The sequence below is a fragment of the Ursus arctos genome, unplaced genomic scaffold (assembly GCF_023065955.2).
Source record: "Ursus arctos isolate Adak ecotype North America unplaced genomic scaffold, UrsArc2.0 scaffold_12, whole genome shotgun sequence".
NCBI classification, from domain to species: Eukaryota; Metazoa; Chordata; class Mammalia; order Carnivora; family Ursidae; genus Ursus; species Ursus arctos.
The window spans coordinates 53,147,020-53,170,724 of record NW_026622786.1 but is presented as its reverse complement, the minus strand read 5'-3'; the positions used below and the strand labels follow the sequence as shown (position 1 = coordinate 53,170,724).

At 44.3% G+C, this 23,705-nt stretch overlaps 1 protein-coding gene and 1 long non-coding RNA gene across 3 annotated transcripts in view; both read left to right on the top strand.

Moving 5' to 3' along the window:
- The window catches only part of CACHD1 (cache domain containing 1), a 199,429-nt gene extending 193,593 nt beyond the window's left edge, over positions 1-5,836 (top strand). For both annotated transcript variants that reach the window (XM_026497911.4, XM_044383778.3), the window contains one exon: positions 4,053-5,836. In XM_026497911.4, the coding sequence (XP_026353696.1) occupies positions 4,053-4,291 (239 nt within the window). In that variant the 3' untranslated portion in view covers positions 4,292-5,836. The remainder of the gene's footprint in view (positions 1-4,052) is intronic.
- A 9,017-nt stretch (positions 5,837-14,853) lies between these two features.
- LOC130543401 (uncharacterized) lies at positions 14,854-21,931 on the top strand. The gene is made up of 3 exons (XR_008958716.1): positions 14,854-15,049; positions 20,900-21,039; positions 21,828-21,931. It is a non-coding gene; the product is annotated as an uncharacterized LOC130543401 (long non-coding RNA).
- The last annotated feature ends 1,774 nt before the right edge of the window (positions 21,932-23,705 follow it).

Here is a 23,705-nt window from a genome sequence, read left to right as displayed (position 1 = left end):
TTTCAATAGTGCTTCCCCCTCCATGAGTCAGACTGAGTCTGTCTTATTCATCACTGTTCCCAGCACTCAACAGAATTGCCTGGTGCTAAGTAAACACTCCATTTGTTAAGTGAGAGCATGTGTTTGGATTTTTCCTCCTTCTCCACAGCTTGCTATCCCTCCCTCCAGATTTTCATTAATTACTGAGATAAGAGGAAGCCTGAGTAAGTTACAGAGGGGTTGAGCAATGTCCCCAGAGCAAGTGGTTCACTTTGGGAGAGCCTCTGCTGGGGAGGTTCCCATCAGAAAGCAAGAACAGGAGAAATGGGGGTGCCCCTGAGTGGCTTTGGGAACAGCTCTACCATCAAAACCACCTGAGCCTGTGACCAGCCAGGTTGAAGGCATCCCTGGACTCTTAAGTTGGAAGCCCTGGGCAGGGCCCAGTGAGTCCTGGATTGTCTTCATTATTCGGTGAGCCTGGGAAATGTCACAGCAGAGAAAACCACAGATAACTCAAAAAATTAATGCCATTGCTTTGGGAGCACAGTAATGTGATTTTGAAAAATGAGGTGCCTGCTTTCTGTGAGGCATTGTGTTGAGTATTCCGAGTACAGAGATAAGAATTTGCTAATGGACAAGACAGCCCTGAAGTTTATTATATAGTAAAAATCTAAGAGAGATGTGCACAGAATGCCATTTAACTCGCAGAAGGGGCATCCGACCGCATGCGGGCTGAAGGCTGGGGTTGGACTGCTTCCCAGAGAAGACCTTTAAAAGCTGAAGCATGAAGCACAATAGCCAGACGAGGGAGGGTGGGAGGGGGAGCCCGGCAGAAGGCCTGTCACGAATGTGCAAATGAGTTAACAGTTACCATGGGTGCTTGTAAATGAGTAGAGATGGGAAGCCATTCAGGATATGCTTGGAGGCAAGATAAAGACAGCCCAGCGCTAAAGGCTGGCCAACAATAATCAACAAAGACACCAAGATTTTGCCGAAAGTGTAGTTTCTCCTCAAGTTCCCTACGGGTAAAGCACATGGCAGCATAAGCACACACAGCACTTTTTACCTGGGCTTTCGGAGCCTGCCGTCCGGTCTTACGTTCCACACTGAGCACTGCCCAAGCTGAGAAACTCACTAGGGCTCCTGATGCTTGCTCTTGAGGAAAGGCATCACTGTTTCCCCAGCCCCGGAACCTAGAAACCTCAGTCTTATCCAAGGATGCCAACCCGCCTGGCATCTTCACCAGGCAAGTCCATTTGGCCACCAAATTCAGCCTACTCTGCACTCCAGTGGTCTCTTGAAGCCAGCCCCTTGCTCTTCTTAACACCGCTGCTGTCCCTTCAGGTCCTCATCATCTCCTGGGCCAGTACGCCACCCTCCTATCCTCTGAGCCTCTGATCCCTCCTTCCTTCTGTCCAGCCTCCTTCTTGCCACAAGGGATCCTCTTCAAGCACCTTATGTCATTGCCACTCCTCCACCCCCTTGCCTGTTATCCTAAATCCCAACTCTAGCTCCACCAGCCTTCTTGATCTGGTCTGAGCCCTCATGTCTAGCAGTGTCTCCTATGTCTTTCTCCCCCATACCGGGCTTTTTATCGTCCCCCAAGCCCACCAGAGATTTTCAGGCTACTGTGTCTTTGTATTTGCTTACCTCCTGGCCTGCAGTGCCTTTCCACCCTTCTCTCTACCTAATGAACACCTTCTCTCCCATGAGGGCTACCTAAGTGTCCTCCTCCGGTATCCTAAGCCAAGCTAACCAGCTTTGGTATTCCTTTCGGTATGCCTCAGTTTTAACACCTGTTTTCCCTTCTTGAGGGCTTCTCAGGAGCTGGGGCCTCACCTTTACCCCTTTTTCTGGTGAGCGCCCCCCAACCTGGCACCAAGAAGACTCTCCGTGAGGGTAGACCTGAATGTCCATGAACTCCTCCTCTTCTGTGCTGACTTCTCATGGTCAACACTCCTGTGTTTCTGGCTAGACATCTCCACAGACTCTCAAGTCAAGATGTCTAAAACAAAACTCATCTTCATTCCTGAGACTGGGGATCTCCGAGTCTTAGCATCCTGACTCCAAGGCACAGTCCATTTAACTGCCCTTCAGCACCCCCACCACCCCCTCACTTGTAAGAGCTTACCAACTTCTCTTGTTTCCGCTCCTGAGATACTTTTAAATCTGTCCAATCCTGTACCCCTAGTTGTAATTCCTCGTCTCTCATCTGGGCTGTCAGAATAACCTCTGAACTGTCCCCCTCTCTCTCCTTTTTATTCATAAAAAAAAGCTGGCATCAGAACTCTCTTTGAAACACAGAAACTATCATGCTATTTTTTTCAGTCTGCTTAAAATGTTCTGTTGTTTCTCCATTTTCTCTGCTTTGACACGGCCTTTATAATAAGACTGTAACTCCCTTTTCCACCTCCCTCCTGCCACGTTCTCCAGCTGCCTGCTAGCACCCGCCCTAGCCACATGGTGCAGGAATGGCCTTGGGGTTCCACACCCCTGTGGCTGTGCTCCTCTGTCTCCTTGCTCCTAGCCACCTACCAAACTCCTGCACATCCTTTAAAGCCCAATTAAAATAGGAGTTTTTCCGTGAAGCTTTCTCATTCTTCCAGCGGAATTAGTTATTCGGTGTTCTAGATTTCAGTTCTACCTCAGCTATGGCACTTACCGTTGTCCGCGGTAAAATAAACCTAGCTTCACAAAGATGTGTCTCGTGTTCGGTTGTGAAATCCTCAAGGAAGAGAAACATCTCTTACTCAGGTTTCATCGTCTCCCCCGTCTGGCCCCATAATGGTTTCCTATCAATGAATAGTTGGGCAGATCCGTGCTTGTATTGGCTTTATTTTTCAAGCACTAGCTATTAAGCACCTTGTACAAGGACCGGGTTTTCACCTTGGTGTCTCCTGCAATGCCTGACACAGTGTCTTGTACATAGTAGGTGCGCAATAAATATTCGTTGAGTTGGACTGGCTTAAATAATTCTGTCATTTGAGAAATGTTTCATTGAGGACAGAGAATTGCCTTTCTCATTTTTGCACAGAGCATACATTTTCAACCACAAACTATTCCTGCTTGGCTGTATGCAAGCACATCAATTTTGCAGCCACAAATGTGACTAGCGCTACGCACGGGTGAGCGCTGATTGATGCTAACGGTAGATGCAGTGGAAATATTAATGAGCTGCCACTTCTCAAAATTTTTAAAGGGGATTTTTGCAATATTTAAAAACATGCCAGGGTTCTTGGAATGGAATCCTTTGATCAGCAAGGGCGTTTTCTTTTGAAACATGTATTACTTAGAATACCGAAAGAAATTAATCTTTAAATACGAGGAGCCAGCTTACACAGAGAATTGTTGATTCCTTTGCTGGATGCCATGGGTCTATGTGGAGTTAGTATTTCATGGGGTGGAACTCTGGGCAAGTTCATTAACCTCTCTGATCGTCCCCTCCCTCACCTGTAAAATGGATGTTAAACCACATGCCTTGTTGGTGTGTGGGAGCCCCAGGACACTGACATCTGCCGTGGAGCAGGTGTGTGGGTGAAGGCGGCCATTGTTTTTGCTCTCACTGTGTTGCGATGTCACATTCAGGCCTGTCCAAGCCCTGTTCCCCCCAACTCGATCCAAGTCCCGTTAAGACTTTTTGTTGTCGTTTGAGCTGCCTTTTTTTTTCTTTAAAATAAAATTAACAGTCCTAATGTTAATCTCCGGGAAAGGTGTAGGAGGATCGCTCCCAAATGTCAGTGGTAGTTATCTATGGATCAGAGACGATGTGCGGTGATTTTAGTTTTTGTTTTGTTGATTTGGGGATTTGGGAAAAGTCTGCTTGTATATTTTTTTTCTTATCTGTGCTCTCTCAGGTGTCTAAAACCGTTATGGTTTTATTGTGTAATTGTGGAAAAAGAATAGCTCATAAAAGATGTCTGTAGAAATAAGTCACTTGAACGTCTGCTGGCAACCTGCAGACGTTTACAGCCCGGTAACACAAAGATAGGAACATCTCCCAGTGCCCCAGAAATCTGATGTCACATCTCCCTGCGTCTGGAAGCTCTCAGCTGCCTGTTCTGTTCCTTTTCTAGGTTACAGTACCATGAGCCCGCAGGAAGACAGTGAAAATCCCCCGTGCAACAATGACCCCTTGTCAGCGGGGGTCGACGTGGGAAACCACGATGAGGACTTGGATCTGGACACCCCACCCCAGACTGCCGCCCTACTAAGTCACAAGTTCCACCACCCCCGCCCCCACCACCCCACGCTGCACCACAGCCACCACTTACAGGCGGCCGTGACAGTACACACTGTCGACGCGGAATGCTAACACTCCCCTCACCTCCGCGAGAAGATGGAATCTGGGAGGTACAGAATGTTCTGGAGGGGAAGAAGAGCCAGCATCAGAGACTCCACTGCAAGAGGCCCCTTTGTGTGTGTGTGTGTGTGTGTGTGTGTGTGTGTGTGTGAGCGAGCTTTGTCCAGAGTGATTGACCTTTCCTGCCCGTTCACATGTTTCAAAAGGAGCGACAACAACAAACTCACGGGAGAATGCAAGGCTGGCTCCGAAACGCAGGGGAAGGAAGCCTGATTAATGAACCTGCCATCGTACTAAGGGAATGGAATAGAAGTCAAACCTCCAAACAGAGACGAAACCTGTAAATGAAACATGGGGAACCTTCGTTAAGCTGAGCCAGAGGAATGTTCCAAGGAGCCAGAAACATTCGGCTGTCCTTAACTGGAAGAGAGAGAAATGTGCCCAGCCGGAGACGGGGCGCGAGGCACATCCAGAGAGAAACGTGAGCTTCGAAGACTCCGCCGGGTTTCGTGGCGGTCCCTAGACGCCGCAGTTGCTCTCTGGAACTCCTGTTGGGCCCTAAATGATGCATCTCAAAATTTCTAAGTAAAGGATTATTTTTCTACTATTTATTGAACTTTCAAACATTCTCAAACTTTGGGGGAAAGAAAAGGAAACACATGAGAAATTTTCAGCAGTCATGCCTAGCCTTTTTGTGTGTGACGAATGGTTCTTGGACTAAGAAGTTGTTATTTAACAGACACCATCCCACTGCCCCAGTCCACAAGATGGGAAAATGAAGAAATCTCTCTCTCCAACCTGTTTACATGCCTTTTCTTTAGAAGATCGTTTTATGGGAACACTCTTTATTTGTAATGCAGTATTCTTTCTCTGTGTTTGACAGAGGTGGGGAGGACAGAGGAATCCAAAATGCTTACCTAAGTTTTCATGTTTCTTTCTAACTCCTTTCCACTCCCTGTACAATGCTTTTCTTAGATTTCTACAAAACTTAATATTACAACCCCGGCCTTTCAGCTAAGGGAGAGATGGATTTCTTCTCCTTGCGTTAGAGACTATAAATTTTTAAACGTCGCATTCTGATTGTGAGAATAGTGAGTACCTAAAGGAAGATGTTCTGAAGATTCACGGTTGGTTCTTAAAGATTTCTTCGGATATCCTAGTTCAAAGCTGCTGCCAGTTATCCAAGAAGTTACCCACCAGACCGCTTCGTGGCGTATGCAGAGATTAATAAAATCTGGCTAATATAACATGGGGCATTGTAATTTTGAAGTAGTGTTCTAATTACAGTGATGTATTTTAGATTCACATTTTGTGATTCAAATATGTTATAAAGACATTCTTGCACCGTGTGTGTGGTAAATCTCCGTTTATATGTAGTTGGAAAAAAAATTCACTGAATAACGTTTTAATGATAGGGTATTAATGACATAATGTAAAAAAAAAAAAACAATTGGTTCTTCAGCAGTACGGAAAGTAAACTATGTGCGTGCTATCAGGAAACCCCTTCCTACTGTGTATAAATTTGCAGTCTAGTGAAATAAACTGTATGAACGGACAGCTTTAGTGTTCATAGTGATTGTTAACGTCCGCCTTCTTGCGCCTCCAGGCAAATTACATCCACTTTGTAACGAGCAGATCAGTCACCAAACTGAAAGTAGGCCTCCCCTCGATGCTGCCGTCCACTTCGGGGGTTTCTGGACATCTGGAATATGCAAAACATTTAAGAAAATGGGATAAAATTAAAAGTCAATGTTAAAAAATGTGTGGGGGCCCACCCCCCTCGCTGAGCATCTGCGTTCATGTCAATAATAAAGAGATGGTTGTTCTCGAATTCCTGGAGAGAAGGGGTGACTTTCCTGTCTTTCCAGAAAGTTAAACCTCTCCGTGAGATACCGGTATGTTTCCTGAAGTTGAGGACCTTTGTGTGATGACACTAGCTTCTTGATGGGGGGAAACTTGGGGTTTTTGAGAAAAGAATCACAAAACAGAGCTTAATAAAATAACGTTAAAGCCTACTCAAATGTAGGAACAGAAATGCATCTTGTGTCTCTTGTGATAAATATCTCCCCTGTCCGGAACTTCAGGGGACAGTAATCGAATGCTTCTACCTGAAAAGGAACCAGAACTGTTGTTTTACAGCCCCTGGAGAACATGGCACACAGATTTGCAAGGTTTTATCCTCCGAAGTTCCCTTTCGTCTTCTCCCCCAAGTGTTGTTTCGACATTTGTGGTTCATGGTCTTGTTTTAAAGGACGGTTCCGTTTTTGGAAATTTCTATCATGGCGACCTCTATTGGTGGCTCTTGCCCCTTAGGTAATGTTGCTTGTTAAACACGAGCGGCCGCTGGAATCCGGGAGGGAGGTCCTAGCAATGCCTTCTCGTTCCCTAAGGTCCTCTTAATGCCTGTAACCGACGCTCCCATCAGCGTTAACAAGTTTCAGCAGCCGAAGCTGCTCCAGGTCACTTGGTGGCTAGAAAAGGGGAATTCCTATTCGTGGCCCAAACAGAACAGGGTTCAGACCCATCGAGCTCTCAGGTACGCGCTCATCTGCTTTTCTGACATTTATTTTAGACATTTTGGAAAGCGTCGTTTTTCTTCCTCTGCCTTTTGATTGAATTTGAATGCTCAACCCTTATTAATATCTTCATTTGAAAAATGTCAGGGATGCCTGGATGGCTCCGTTGGTTAAGCATCTGCCTTTGGCTCCGGTCATAATCCTGGGGTCCTGGGATCGATCCCCACATCGGGCTCCCTGCTCAGCAGGGAGCTTGCTTCTCCCTCTCCCTCTGCTGCTCTCCCTGCTTGTGTTCTCTCTCTCTCTCTGACAAAAATCTTTAAAAAGAAAAAGAAAAAAATGTCAAATTTACTCAGGTTTATTTTGCACGTCAGAAGGACTGGTATGCAGGAAGAAATCCTGGAAGATCACTTAAGCTGGTTTCCCTGTGGTGATGGACTGCTCTAATGATTACTCTTCCAAAAAAAAATCTGGTAGAATAATCAAAATGGATTAGCCCAGTCTTATCTGTGCCATCTTCGGTCTGTTTCTGAAGAGAGGAGTGCGACTTTCCTGGCTGAAATACAATGCCATATTCAGAATTTCGTCTGACTTCTCAGTAAAGAATATTAAGTCGGAAGATCTATTTCAATGGCTGTGATAAGCATAAGATGCTCTATTAGCTAAGGTGTTTATCATCAATATAGATCTGTAGACATTTGAAGTTGTTTAGGCTTTCCTCTAACCTCCTTCGTTGTCCTACACAGCTAATTAGGGCCTCTTCCCCCCTTACGTTAGTGTTTCCTAACCTTTTTAAAAACTCATGACTGCCCCCCTCCTCCGGAGAAAATTCACCCTTACAAGAAGTTAAATACTAGTAGATAAGATTTTGATGGATGGGATGGAGATTTGGAAGGGTACCGACCATTGTAATAATCTCTTTTCCTCCCCCAAGAACCCATTTCTTGATGTGATCTATATCTTTGTTCGTGCTGTGTGTGTGTATGTGTGTGTGGTTTCATTTTTCCCCCAGTTTTATTGAGGTTTAATTGACCTAAAAAATTTGTACGATACTGGGGTGCCTGGGTGGCTCAGTTTGTTAAACGTCCAACTCTTGGTTTCTGCTCAGGTCATGATCTCTGGTTCAGGCTCCATACTCAGCACGTAGTCTGCTTGACATTTTTTCTGCCTCCCCCTGCTCCCATTCATATTCTCTCCCTCTCTCTCTCTCTCTCTCTCTCTCTCAAATAAGATCTTTAAAATTGTAAGATATTTAAAATCTACATCATGGTGATTTGATATCAGTATTCATTATGAAAAGATTCCCCCCATTAACGCTTTCTTCATTGATTTATTTTTGGTGAGATTTATCTCTTCTACTCTTAGCAAATTTCAACTATAGTCACCATGTTTTACATTAGATCCTCAGACCTTATTCATCTTAGAGTGAAAGTTTGTACCCTTTTACCAACCTCTCCCTGTTTCTCCCACCCCTGTAGCCCCTGGCAGCCACTTTTCTATTTTGTTTCTAGCAGTGTGACCTTTTTAAAAAAATATTCTATGTATAGGGATGCCTGAGTGGCTCAGTTGGTTAAGCATCTGGCTTTGGCTCAGTTCATGATCCCAGGGTCCTGGGATTGAGTCCCACATCGGGCTCCTTGCTCAGCGGGGAGCCTGCTTCTTCCTCTTCCTCTGCCCCTGCTCGTGTACTCTCTTGCTCACTCTCTGAAATTAATCTTAAAAAAAAAAAAAAAATTCTATGTGGTATCTAGTGATACCATGCACTATTTATATTTCTTTGGCTTATTTCACTTAGTATAATGTCCTTAGGGCCCCTCCATATTGTCACAAATGGTAGGATCTCCTCATGGTTGAATAATCATGCTTTTTGACCTACTTTATGTTCTCTTAAGAGAAATATCTGCTCGTCTCACCTCCGCAAATCTCAATTAAATACAACTTCTTTCATGACCAGGTTCCTTAATCCAGTTACCACTCCTGTGCCTGATAAAAAGTGAGCTCTGCCCGTTCAAATTTTCTAAAACTCCTCTGCACCAGTCGTGAGCTTCTGGTTAATCTTGGCGTGGATGTTAGCTGCATTTTCGTATGAACTTTTTTATAGCCTCAACTGGACCCTAGCTTCCTAAGAGCAAGGACTATTTCTCACTGTTCTTTGTCGTGCTCTTGGCACCATACCCTGTAATTTGCAGGGAGGGCCTTCAGTGTTGAGAAGATTAAATGTCTGGAGTATCAGCTACAGCCATAATTATAGTTGACCCTTGAAAATCACAGAGGTGAAGGGCCCCGACTCCCCATGCAGTCATTAGACTCCCCCAAAACTTTTTTTTTTTAAAGATTTTTATTTATTAGAGAACGAGTGGGGGAGAGGCAGAAGGAGAGGGAGAAGCAGACTCTCCACTGAGCAGGGAGCCCAATACAGGACTCGATCCCAGGACCCTGAGATCATAACCTGAGCCGAAGGCAGACGCTTAACTGACTGAGCCACCCAAGTGCCCCAGAACTTAACTTTTAATAGCCTCTTGTTGACCAGAAGCCTCAACAATAACGTAAAGAGTTGATTAACATGGATTTTGTATACGTATCACATACTCCGTTACTATAATATAAGGTAGAGAAAAAAATGTTAAGGAAATCATGAGAAAATAACATACAGTACTGTACTTTATCGAAAAAAATATAAGTGGATCCATGCAGTTCAAACCAGTGTTCAAGACTCAACTATAATTAGTTACAACGGATATTATAATATTTAAAGTAGTAAATGAAGTAGATTTCTCCAAAATATTTGCTCAATTAGTACTTTTTTTTTTTTTTAAGATTTTATTTATTTATTTGACGGAGAGAGAGAGACAGCCAGCAAGAGAGGGAACACAAGCAGGGGGAGTGCGAGAGGAAGAAGCAGGTTCACAGCGGAGGAGCCTGATGTGGGGCTCGATCCCAGACGCCAGGATCACGCCCTGAGCCCAAGGCAGATGCTTAATTAAGGTATAATTGGCATAACATATTTTAGGTATACAAGGTAATGATTCAGTCCTTGCATATATTCAAAATGATCACAGTAGGTCCAGATGACATGCATCATGGTACATGGTTACAGGTTTCTCATGATGAGAGCTTTCAAGATCTACCCTCCTAGCTACTTTCAAATATACGATACAGTATTATTAACTATAGTCACCACACAGTACATTCTATTCCCATGACTTATAACTGGAGATTTGTGCCTTTCGACCACCTTCATTTTGCCCACCCCGCCCCCCCTCCCCAGACTCAGACCACCACCAGTCTGTTCTCCATGACCGTGAACTTCACTTTGGTTTTTTGTGCAATAGTTTTTTAGTGCATTACACTAATAATTAGTACAATGTTCCATGTTTAGCAATTGTTTAATGTTATCTCTGATATAAAAATCAATTTTAATAATTTGATGTGTACATACATCTAAGTGCAAAAATAATTCCTGCTGTGTAATTTAAATGTTTAGTTATCCAATATAGTTTTAAATGGCACTGATTTGAAGAAGGAGTCATGTTAATATGGAAGTGCTTCAGACCTTCTCATCAGACTCCTTGGGTTTGTTCCACGCTACTCTCATTCTGTTTCTGGGTGCTGCTTGATGAAAGTGTTTTATGTAACAATATACCCACCAGGATTACTGCCTGAGTTCCTACTTCAGTCTAGTGCTTTTGGAAAAAGAAAATTACGTAACAAGAAGCTTGGCTCCCCTGCAAAAGTATGTCCCTGACTTTCAGGGCTCCTTGGCAATCCTTTGTCCAGACCCAGTTTATTCTCTAGTACATTCTCCTCAAAATCTGTTCCAGAACGTCTCCTCTTCCCCCTATCCTGTGCTCTGCCCTGCCACAGCCTCTCTACAGCTGCCTTCATTCTGCGCCGACATTTGGGGTAGAAATCCCACAACTTTTTACACCTTCCACGTCAAATGGCTCTCAGACGTCACCCTCTCTGTTCTCAGAGGAAGGAATGTTCAACTCCTTCCCAGATGCAAGCCCAGCTTGCATCACAAATGCACATCGTCAGCTCCACTTGCCCAGCTGGTGCTCCTGAAACACCGACCATCCCCTCACCTACAAGTACAAACCTTCCTTCACCTGGCTGTCCCCTCCAAGGGCGGTGAGATGTTCCCCCTGCCTTTCTGGGCCACTGTTAACAACGTTGCAGTGTTCACTCAAGCCCTCACCCGCCTCCCCTGCTGAGCCCCGGATGCAAACTCCACCCCCCCCACGCCCCCACCCACCACAGGCTCCTTCTTTGCTGGGACTTCAGCCAGAAGCTACAGAGACACCCTCTTGCCCAGGCTGTGCTGAGAGCCTCCACGCGCCATCTCTTTTTCCCCCAAATCTCCATCTCCTGACCAGTGGCCCGTGAGATGTGCCCTGTGGGTGCTTCGCAGGCAAGTGCAACAGCAGGCACCCCACCAGCCCCGCCCTGCTCCACGTTGCTGTCCTTTCTCACCTGGGTGACCACAGCGGCTTCCCCGCTCTTCTCCTCTCCCTTCTGCCCCCCCTCCAGTTCACTCTAGAGGCAGACGTCCACCTAATCTTAGTTTTGAGAGAAATGCCACATACCATAAAATTAGCCATTTTGAAGTATACAATTCGGTGGCGTTTGGCGCATTCAAAATGTTGTGCAACCATCTAGTTACGAAGTAGTTTTGCCACCCCAGAGGGAGACCTTATGCCCATGAAGCAGTCATTCCCCAATCCCCCTGTTCCTTAGCCCTTAGAAACCACCAATTGGCTTTCTGTAGATTTCTATGGGTTTACCTAATCTGGACGTTTCTTTTTTTTTTTTTTTTTTTTTCCTTAAGATTTTATTTGAGAGAGCGTGTGCACAGAGGGAAAGGGAGAGGGAGAAGCAGACCCCCCACAGAGCAGAGAGCCTGATACGGGGCTCCATCCCGGGGTCCTGAGATCAGGCTCCAAGCTGAAGGCAGAGGCTTAACTGACTGAGCCACCCAGACGCCCCTAATCTGGACATTTCATGTAAATACAGTAGGTGACCTTGTGTGTCTGGCTTCTGGGGGGTGCCTAAGAGATTCCTTATAGATCAAGTGTTGATCTCTATCCGTACTTGATCCCTTTTTGTGGCTGAGTACCGCTCCACTATACGGATATACCACATTTTGTTCATCCATCCCTTGATGACGTTTGGGCTGTCTCCACCTTTTGACAATTGCATGTAGTGCTGCTTTGAGTGTTTGTATATAACTGCTTGTTTGAATACTAATGTTTAATTCTTTTGGATAAATCCCTAGGAGTTGCATTGCTTGGTCACATGGTGATTCTATGTTAAACATTTTCAAGAACTGCCAGACTGTTTGCTAGAGTGGCCGTGCCGTTTTACATTCCCACCAGCAATGTACAAGAGTTCCAGTTTCTCCGCTTCTTTGCCAACACTTATTTTCCTTTTTCAAAAAAAAATTACAGTCATCCCAGTGGGTATGAAGTAATATTTCATTGTAGCAGAATGATCTTATTTTTAATGTAAAATTAAAACCTGCTACTTGCTTAACCCACTTAAACCATTTCCCATTGCCCCATCTTCCTTCTGCCCTTAGGATAAAGTCAACCTAACTCCAGCTTACCCCCAGACTCTTCATTCCAGCTGTCTTCTCTTCCATTTCTCGAGTACGCCTTGCTCTAGCCCACCTCAGGGACCGTGCACGCTCTGCTCGCTCTGCCTGGAACACTTGCTCTCCAAGCCCGCCCCTCCCAGCCCCGTCGCTGCCCTCGGTAACTCCTGCTTCTCCTTCAGATCTCAGCTTCAGTGCTTCATCTCAGGGACTACCCACCAGCACGGGCCTCCACGGGTGCGTGATTTAAACCCGATACTGGCTCTAGCTGCCTCTGCTTGCTAACAGAGAGGGTGGCCTGATCCTTCCTGGGAAAACCCATCTTTATACAGGACCTTACACTTGCAGGGGAAAACAGCCTGAGACTCTGAATCCCCTGCCAGTTTTTCCGAGCTGCAGAAGGATCAGACTCTCCATCCTGTGAAATCGATCTGCCTCAGGAGCTGGGGTGGAGGGTGCTTCTGGAGGGGCTTGGAAAGCAAGAAGCAGGGGACACGTGGGGAGTCTTGAGGCAGGAGGAAGACACCAGACGTTAAAGCCCTGGCACCCACAGAGAAAGGTGATCGGGGAGAGCGTGCCGGGCGCCTGGTGGCAAGGAGGCTAAGGGAGGGTCAGATATGGATTTGTCTGGCTGTCTCGCGTGCACCTGCACCTCTCCTGGCCTTTGCTGCAGATTCACGGACACGAGCCCTGAGTGAGTGACCTCAGAGGAATTCAAGGGGAATGAACCAAGGGCAATGGGCCAGGCCAGAGCAGAGAGAAGAGGACTGCAAGACCGCGCAGTAAGAGGCCAGTGACGCAGCTGAGTGAATGAAACCTCAGGGCCAGAGGCCACAAAAGCTCTGAGGAATTCACAGGAGCCTTGGGAAGGTCATTGGATTGACTACAGGGCACGGGATAAAAGCTCCGAGTTACTTTTATCTCAATCCCCCAGCACAGCTGGAGCTGAGCCGCATGTGGGTTTTTCACAGCACCCCAAGTGAGACGTCTCCTCCTTTGCTGTCGTCACACAGAGTTGTTGTATGTCTGCCTTCCCACCAGACGAAGCGTGGGGCAGTCGGGGGGTGTCTGTCTGTCTGCGTGCTGCATCCTGGTGCCTCTCTCGAGTGGGCACATAAAGATATTTGCTGAGTGAATAAACTGATTTCTGACCAGGATTGGAGGTGGATTCGGAAAGGAAGAAAAGATACTAAAATGGGGTGATTTCATATTTTTTATTTCTCCCCCCTGAACTGGAAATAGAGCAAAAATGATAGTTGAAAACTCAAGATGCCCAAACTTACCGGAATAAGTTAATTTGCTAAAAGACTGGAAGAGGTTGGAATTGCCTTATCAGAATGTCCCATAAGCACATCAAAAGCAACCCGTCAACCATAAAAATATCAGAAGGAAGTAAAATCCTGTGCTCGTGACCTTGGCATAAGGAAGACTTTCTTAGGGCCCGCTGAAAAAGCAAACGTCCTAACTCAAAGGTTGGTGTAATTTAAAATCTTTGTACTACAAAAATAACCCCCCAAAAAACTTAATTGCTGAAATAGAACAAAGGCTTGGCATTGACAGTAATGCGTATTAAAACTAATGTATTAATAATAACAAATAACCTAATTACACTATGAAGCAAAGAAGAAATTACCCAATACAAACTTAAGCCAGTCCCTCTTCAGCGCAAAGAAGATACAAGTAGCCAGTAATCGCAGGAAGAAATGTTCAACATTTCTAGAATTAATGAAATACAAATTAAAATGAGATAAAAGTTTTGCACCCCCAGGTTGCATCACTGTCAGAGTTGTGTAACACTCTGAGCATTATGGGGGCGCGTACGTCAGTGTAGCTACTTTGGGGAGTCTGAGATTTAAATGTGTGCACTCTCTAATCTCACTTCCCCACATGTATCCTATAGAAACACGTGTGCACAAGGCAACGTGACCAATATATTTACAGAAGCGTTTGCTGAAATGGAAGAAAATTGTAAAGCACCTCAGTAATGACTCAAGAGTGGAATATGTGTGTTATGAAATACTATGCAACCGTTTGAAGATAAGGTTGATCTCTGTGCATGAGCATGGTTGTATCTACAAGACTTATTGTTGCGTAAAAAGAGTAAGTTGCAGAGAGGTACACGTACTGTTATACCTGCTGTTAAAAACACAACAGAGGGTGCCTGTGAGGCTCAGGTCACCATCCCAGGACCGAGCCCCATGTCGGGCTCCCTGCTCAGTGGGGAGCCGGCTTCTCCCTCTCCTTCTGCCCCTCCCCTGCTCGTCCTCTTTCTCTCTCTCTCTCTCTCTCTCTCTCTCAAAGTTAAAAGAATTTTTTAAAAAGCACAACAGATTCCAACAAATTATCTCCAGGTGGAGGGAGAAAGGGGTGGCATTAGCCAAAGGATATTAGACTTCTTATGTATAGCCTTCCAAATTTTGGCCAGGCAAATGTAATTGCATACTGTTTGTATTTTACAGTAATTTGAAATTAAATGCATAACAGGAAGACACTCTGGGGCAATAAGAGGAGAGGAACTAATGATATACTAAGCAGAAGAAGCCGGACACCAGGGAGTGCATTCCAAGCAAATCCGCGGAGACAAAGTTGTCCATGGACGAAATCCATGAAGATGAAGGACAAACAGAAGTGCTCTACAGTGGGAGCGAAAATCAAAGCAAAGTGAGATGCTTTCCGATTCTTTCCATTTCAGCCACAGCTGTGGTTCTTCTGAGGGTGGTGGAGGCAAACCGGTGAGGGGCACTAGGGTGATGGAAAGACGGGGCTCCTGTGGATGAATCCATTGTGAAAAGTGGACAGTTGGGATCAGTGCCTCTCAATGTCTGTAAGTTGACCTCAAGAAATGAAAGGAATGAAATTGTCTAGCTTTGTGTCTGTCATGATACCATGTCTGAAATTTTCATTTTGCTTCAAGTTAAACTGAGGCATTCTTCCTGAAACACACTGCTCCTGTCTTTCCCATCTCTGCCATCCTCCCCTTGGTGATGTCACCCAAACTCAGCTCACACTGCATGAGAGGATGGCCAGGTGATTCTGGTGACACACAGCACGGTGGGAGGAGGAGTTTGTTCAATGTGGCTGGTGGACAGGTTTTGTTCGTGGAGAACGTGTGTTGTGAGTGCAGTGTGGCCAGCCCCACGGAGGGGACAGAGGAGGGAAATCATGAGTCATCTGTGCTACCTGATCAGTATGTTTCATGTTCAGGAGTCAGTTTACAGAGATGGGAAGCAGAGTAGATGAATAGGAAAAGGATACCAGTTCAGCTTTTTAATTATGGAAAAGTTGGAAACGGGAAAGAAACAAAGCAAATGGGCATGTGCTCTTGAGAGAGAAAGATGTGGCCTGAGACTGGTTGTTCTCTGCTGGCCTCCAAAGATCTTACAGGGAGGGGGGATGCATATGTGGAATTTCAGCAAAGATGGGACCTAGGCTGGAGAAGGGGGGTGCTGGTGACTGGTATTCCTAACAAGGAAGACATACTTCCCATCAAATGAATGGATAAAAGATTTAAAAGGTAAAATACTTGGAGGTTGTTCTGAGTATTAAATGAATGATTGCACTGGGGAAAATTCCTGGTATTAAATAGCAGGCATAAATGTTATCTAGAAAGAATGGCAGCAGCTACAGCAGTAATAATTTGAAGCAAACTGAAATTCAGACTATTTTGGCTTTTTGCAAATATGTCTTAGTTAATTTTAGTTTTAAGAACTTCAACCCAACTCAGTTGGAAGAAAAAGCAGAGAAAATAGAACATTTTTACAAGTTGGTCCAGATTGATAGGGGATGTGGTAGTTTCCTCCTTTGGGTTAGAGATGGAGGGTGTGGCCAGCCTGGAGACTCAGCCAGTCCTTGATGTGAGGGAGGCTGGGGCAGACGGTGAAATAGCATCGAGGCAGGCAGGAGGCTAAGGGAAGCACGGAGGCCAAAGCACCTTTGCACCATCCAAGTTTTAGGCCAACGCTGAACTATGGGTTCTTCTCCCCCACTCCTCAAGATCTCTGAAATCTCATCCATTAATGGATAGACTGGCTGACCTTCAATGTTGGAGAACGGGGTCCAAACTGTTGTACGTTTTTATATATGAAAAACATTTTTAGGGGCGTCTGGGTGGCGAAGTGGGTCAGCATCTGCCTTCAGCTCAGGTTGTGATCTCAGGGTCCTGGGATGGAGCCCCCGCACAGCAGACTCCCTGCTCAGCCTCTGCCCCTCTCTCCGGTCATGCTCCTGCTCTCTCTCAAATAAATAGACTTCAAAAACTCTTTCAAAAAATATTTTATTATGATAAAATACATATGAAAATTGCCATTTTAACCACAGTAACTGTAGAATTCAGTGGTATGGAGTATATCTACAGGGTTGTGCAACTGTCACCATGATCTATTTCCAAAACTTTCATCACCCCAATATGTGGGTACTTTTTACCTCCCCGACTTGAGAAATGATGTTTTTATAATTGAACATTAGGAGTAGAAGGCTAGAAGGACCTTGGACATCATCTGCAATCACCTCATTTGTATAGATCAGGAAATCGATACTTCTAAAGGCTTTATCCAGGAGGCTAGCAAAAAGCTAGATGATGGCAAGGCTGGAATTCAAATCCAGTTTCTTGATTCTTCGTCAAGAGCTCGGTCCCCAAGGAGGGGTTTCTACCATATCCCCTATTTATTCTGCTTCCTCTACTTCTAGCTCCCCAGGTTACTTAGCAGAGGTCGTAATGTCAAATACCTGCCAGAACCTATAGGCTCAAGATAGACATTCAGAGGTGCTTCTTGGATAAGGGAATTAAAAATCTGACAACCTGAAGAAGTTAATAAATCTTCCCAGCTAAACTAGAGCAGCTGGGGGCGCGTGGGTGGCTCAGACGGTTAACCGTCTGACTCTTGATTTCAACTCTAGTCATGATCTCAGGGTGACGAGATGGAGCCCCACCGGGGGGTCCCTGCTGAGAGAGGATCCTGCTTAAGATTCTCTCTCTCCCTTTGCCCCCATCTCCCACTCACACGTGTGTGTGTGCATGTGCACGCGTGCACTCGCTCTCATAAATAAATAAATAAGCAGCCAAGCAAACCAGAGCAGCTGAGTTTAACATTATGCCCATGTAGACTGCCAGCTTTTAGATTTCGATTTCAATTTGTGAAATGTGTTAATATTAAGCATTATATGGGGGGAAAAATATGTTTGGAGGCCATAGTCATTATTCAGACCTCTGGATCTCCAGAAATCCAGGTGTGCTGTGTAAGAATCACCAGAGAAGTAGGAGTCCCCGGTAGCATGGACCAGACACTGGTTAGCTTTTTATTAGATTAGTGAATAAATACATCAGGCGTTCACTCCACCACATCTTCTCTATAAGCGTCAACACTGGAGGTATTCACGAAACGCCTATAGAAAAAATTCTTGTGTTTGGTGGGAAGTTAGGAAATTGACCAGTCAAGTTACTTATTTGCTTAATCATTCATCGGCCTGTTGATTCACAAATTCGTTGACTATATGCTGTGCACCAGGCTCCGTGCTAGATATTGGATATAAAGAGAACAGGAATCCGCAGCCTTTGCCCTCCAGGCACTCACAAGCTTGTGTCGGTAATATGTCAAGCTCATAACTATAGTAAATGTTGTAACTGTTACTGCAAAGCTGGGGCTCAGTGTGAGTATAACGCACATGCACAGGTGGGGGTGTTGAGGGGCTCGGGGGAGAGTTTCAAGTGCTGGCAAAAACTGGGAATAGTTTAGCAGTGACAGACAAAAAAGGGGGTGTTTGCGTCGATGGTGATTCTTACCCCACAATCCTACCCTCCTCTTGTCTATACTAGAATGGGTGCCGCTCAGGAGTGCTGATGAGCCTGGTTGTTCAATTAGCTTTTGCTACACTTCCCTTAATCTACAGGTATTTTTAAAACCTTGTGTTATTGTCTCCCTTTTAATGACTAAAAGTGATAACTACAGAAGTACATCAAGATTTATTTACAAGGATATTTACTATTGTGTTATCTCATTTTTTTAAAAAAGTAAAAAATTAGAGGCGAAAAAAATCATAGAGAATTGATTAAGAAATGTGGCAATAGAGTACCTTGCAGTCATTTAAAATTGTTCTTAAAGAATATATAATTTCTTTTTTTAAGATGTTAAGTAACTCTATACCCAACATGGGGCTCAAACTCCCAACCCTGAGCCCCAGAGTTGCGTGCCCTTCTGACTGAGCCAGCCAGGCGCTCCAACAATATATAATTCCATGGAGAAATGTACAAAATGTCATAGTATTAAATTTTGAAAAAAATACAAAATTGGGTGTTTAATACCAGATTTATTTTTTTAAGATTTATTTATTTGAAAGAGCGCAAGAGACAGAGCATGAGCAGGGAGGGGGGCAGAGGGAGAGGCAGAAGCAGGCTCCCCAATGAGCAGGGGGCCCAATGATGCAGGGCTTGATCCCAGGACCCTGGCATCATGACCTGAACTGAAGGCAGACCCTTAACTGACTGAGCCACCAGGGGCCCCACCAGATTTATCTAGGTAGGTAGGTAGGTAGATAGATAGATAGATAGATAGATAGAGATTAGTTGGCAGAGACAAAAGAGTTAAAGTAAATATACTAAAATGGAAACATACTAAAACTAACAGTCGTTTTTTTAATGTCACAGTTACAGATGTTTAAATTTTTTCTCTGTATTTCTTTATTTCCCAAACTTTTAACAGTGACTACTGCTTTCTTGGCTAAAAGAAAAAAAAATTGTACTGTTATTTTGAGCACACATTGGGTTATTTGTACAGCCAGACAACCTGTCTGGGAAATGTCCCAAACTCCTATTCCAAATCCACAAGTTTCTAGAGGTGACTCCAAGGACCCAAGAATGTACCAAAAAACCCTGTCCCCTTGGCTACAGTCAGTTGGTCCATGAGTTGGCATCTACCCCACACTAGTCCAATCAAATTACATTTCCTGAAAACTTGGAGGTTAAAAAGATTCCCAAATCAAGTCCTTTTGAATGGAAGAAATATAAACTTGAGGGCTGGGGAGGTGACCATTTTTTCGGCTTTGTGGACTAAGGATAGAGAAAAGTAGTCTTCAGAGAAGAGAGAACATTGACTCTGTGCAGAAAGGAAGAGAGGGGAGAGACTACAACCAGGCGTTGCCACATTCCCGGCACCAAGCTGGTCCTACTCCCCATCCTTCCTGAGGTCCTCAGTACCTTCAATGCCATGAGATATCCACATGCTTTATAAGAATTTTTCCTTTTTTGCTGAATCTCAATCAACTTAGCTGTTGTTTCTTGAAACCTGGAGCTCTGTCTAATACAAAGATCTTTGAGAGCATAAGGCGAGAAGGCAAGCCCACCAAGAGAGTTTCATAATGATGCTCTTCTGTGAGGACAGGACTGCATTTCTCAACTCAGACTTCCATCACTGAGCCCGCCGGGCACTCGGCTGGTGCTTGACCCATCCTTCCTGACTGGCAGCCTGGGAGAATGAATCACTGAGGTAGACCTGTGCCTTTACTCCCACTTGCTCTATGTTCCTATTTAATATTTGGCAAAAATGCATATCTGGGGTGGTGAAAAGGACATTTTGGAGTCAAATTCCCCTCTCACCAATAGGAAAAATATTAAATATATGCGGCATGGGAAATGTCATCTTTCATTAAATTCCACAATAATTCTATTGGCGTTCAAATTCACTTGTAAGTAAAGGCTAGGTGTAGGTGAAAACCTCTCCTTAATTGCTTAGGGGCAAGGAGCTTCATTTGGAAAATACAGAAAGTTTCTCATCAAAGGAAAGGAATGCAGATTGATGTACGATGTCATACAATGGCACTTCTCATAATTTATTATTCCTCGGTCAGTCATTTAAAAGCAGCCACAGTGTGCAACTTCCAGACCATTCTCTATTTTAACCATTATGGTGAGTTAGAGGAAGAAAGCGCAGAATCATTTGAATTGAGTCTTTTTTCCCAAGGCAATAGGACAAAATATGTATGGTATATAAATAGTGTAACTTGTAAAAGTTTGGGGTTTTTTGAAATCATGAAACCAGGTCAAATTTCTAAAGTTCCCAACAACTCCAAAATCTTACTTTGGAAGTAGGAGCATATGTTTCAAAGCTGGGAAAGCACTTGTATTAATAGCACTACTGAATGTCGCTAACAGTGTGAAGTCTTTAAGAAGTTGTCTGACCTACTAAATTGAAATAGGAGGTTTCAAAGTTCTGGAAATTGTATAATGCACTACCTTCAAATTGCAGTGTCAGGCTGTTTATTCATGTATTCAATTGCCAATTTAAGACTCTTCTCCCCCCAACCCCCCACGCTCCCCCCACCCATCTATGGCTTCTACAGGCCTGTAACCTGGAAGGGAAAAGTTGGTAGGGTCAATAGCAAGAAAAAGGGAACTGAATCCCAGCCATCCAAATATTTGAAATGGCTCATCTTTGACTCTTTGGAAAATAGACTTGTAATTTTTACTCAAACAGAGCCTTGTATGTTGAGGGTTAATACTTGTGTTAAATTCCTCTCTAGAATCATGAAGATGTTCAAGGAGCCTCTGCCACATGCCAGGCACTGTGCTGAGCACTGGAGATAGAGTGATAAAGGAAAAGAACAAGTTCTTCTTGCATGTGGCCCACCTGACAAATGACCTTCAAGTTCAGATCTGAAGGGTGAGTCATGGTCATGTGAACAAGGAAAGGGCAGGTGTTCCAGGCAAGGGAAGAGCGTATTAGAAAGCCAGAATGAAACCAAAAACATCTTGAGCTATAGTTTGAAATATGTACCTATATTGGTGCACCTGGCTGGCTTAGTCCATAGAGCATGCGACTCTTGGTCTTAGGGTTGTAAGTTCGAGCCCCACATTGGGTGTAGAGATTCCTTAAAAATAAAACCTTTTTTTAAAAAATTTACCTGTGTTAATTGTAGTTTTTATTTTCTGTATTTTATGATGCTTTGCTTTCTTGAGGTCTTGAGGAGCCAAGAAGAGACTGCCACTCCCAGGATTAGCCAATTCCTAAAGACTGTGAACAGGACTTTTATTCTCTTTTCTTTTCTTTTCTTTTTTAATGATTTATTTTTTACTTAATTTTATTTATTACTTATTTATTTGAGAGAGAGAGAGATGGAGATAGCGAAAGAGAGCACAAGCAGGGAGGAGAGGGAGAAGCAGGCTCCCCATTGAGCAGGGAGCCTGATGCAAGGCTGGATCCCAGGACCCACTGAGCCACCCAGGCGCCCCCAAACATGACTTTTCGTATGTAAACCAACCAATCCTGAGATCTTACCTCCACCCACCTCCTTTTATGAGGTTCCTGTAGTCTAGGACACTATCCTCCTGGCCTAAGCCCCCAAGGCCAGGTACAACTAGGGATGACCCCTGTGGCCCAGTGCTGCTGAAATTATTCAAAGTAGCCAGTCCTAAATCCACTTACCCTTCCTTTCCTTGCCTTTTCCACAGAAACCAAATTAAAGGCTCATGCTTATTTCTTCCCTGTATTCCTTCGGCCTCCTGACCACCCTGGTAATTCCCCAAGTGGCCTTGCACAGCATGGCACGCCCCGCTTTCTTGGAAACTGTGAGTAACAAACTATCTCCACCCCCCACCCCACCTCCGCCATATTGTATTGAGATATAATTGACAAGTAACATTCTTAGTAGCTTTAGGTGGGCAACGTGATGATTTGATATATATACATGTTGCAAAATAATTACCACGATAAGTTCAGTAAGCATCCATCAGATTATCTTTGAAATGGCAGTCATCTCTTGATGGCGTTGTCTCATGATACCTGAATAAAAACAAAATCCTGGGTACATTTTAAAGCAGTACCTAACTCACATGTTATCCTAGAGTGATCGAAACTGAAAAAATATAATCAGGATAAATACTGCCCAGAGAAATATCAGTATAAGCGCTACTAAAAATATATCGAATGCGAAACTGAAAAGAGTTTCTTGTAAAAATGTCATGCTTAATAGAGCGGCGCTCACTTATTGAACACAGATTTGTGAGACTGCCATGTGCCAGGCACTGTGCTAGGGATTTGGATACAATTATGAACAGAGCAAAGATCTCGGTACTAGAGGGCTTATAGTCTAGTGGGGAAAAGTGAAAAATTTTTTTTTAAAAACCAGAAAATAGATAGGTATAAAAACATAGTGTAGAGGAAAAAAATCGCTGGCACGGGTTGGTCCAGTGGTACTCATTGAGAAGGTGAGGTCTGATCTAAGACTTGCAGGGGATGAGGGTCATGTGGTCATCTGAGGGAAGAGCCTTCCTGGCAGAGGCCCAGCCAGTGAAGGGCCCTAGGATAAGATCTCGTGTGGCTGTTCATAGAGAGCAAGACTGGGACAGTGCAGCTGGAGCTCGTGAATGAAGGGGAAGGACTCACAAGGCAGGGGGGTGACAAGGACAGAGAGGTAAGAAGTAGGAGGTGGTAGATGGGCAGACTGTGTTGGGCCTTGTGCCTTATTTTAAGGACTTTGGCTTTTACTGTGAGCGAAATGGAGAGCCACTGGAGGGTTCTGAGGAGAGGAGTGAAATGGCCTTCATTGGATTTTAAAGGATAACTCTGGATCCATGCTGAAGGCACACAAGAGAGTGCAAGGGTAGAAGAAGGGAGCCGTTGGGACAACTGGTTAATAATCCAAGCAAAAGATGACGGCCACTCAGACTGAGATGGTGGCAGTGAAGATGGTGAGAAGTGACCAGACCTTGGATATATTTGAAAGGTCAAATCAACAAAATTTCTTGACCAGTTGGATGTGAAGCGTGAAAGGGAAGAGTAAAGGATGATGTTAATGTGTTGGCCTGAGCAACTAGAAGGATGGAGTTGCCATCAACCAAGGTGAAAAAAGACTGTGACAAAGAAACATTGGGTGTACAGTGTAGAGAGGAGAGAGAGGCTCCGGTTCGTAACATAAATTGGAGTGTGGTCAGCACACAGACAATTAAAGTCATGAGAGTGGTTAAGAGTAACTAGAAATGAAGAAGAGATGATCAAGGACTCAGTCCTGGGGAGCAGAATCTTCATTCACGATGAAAATTAAGTGATCAATACAAGGAAATCATGGGTATCCATGTGAAGAGATAGGATGAACCCATCTAAAAATGTTCAGAGCCCACAGAACATAGAAAAATATTTATTGGTGGGGGAACAAAGCAGTATGTAAAATTATATGTAAATATGACTCCATTGTTGTAATATGTGTGCAGATATGTGCTTATGGGTAACTATGTGGATGAATTTATGAGGCAGAGTGAGAGAAAAGCCATTACAGAAAAAAAAAATTTTTTAAGATTTTATTTATTTATTCGAGAGAGAGAGAATAAGCA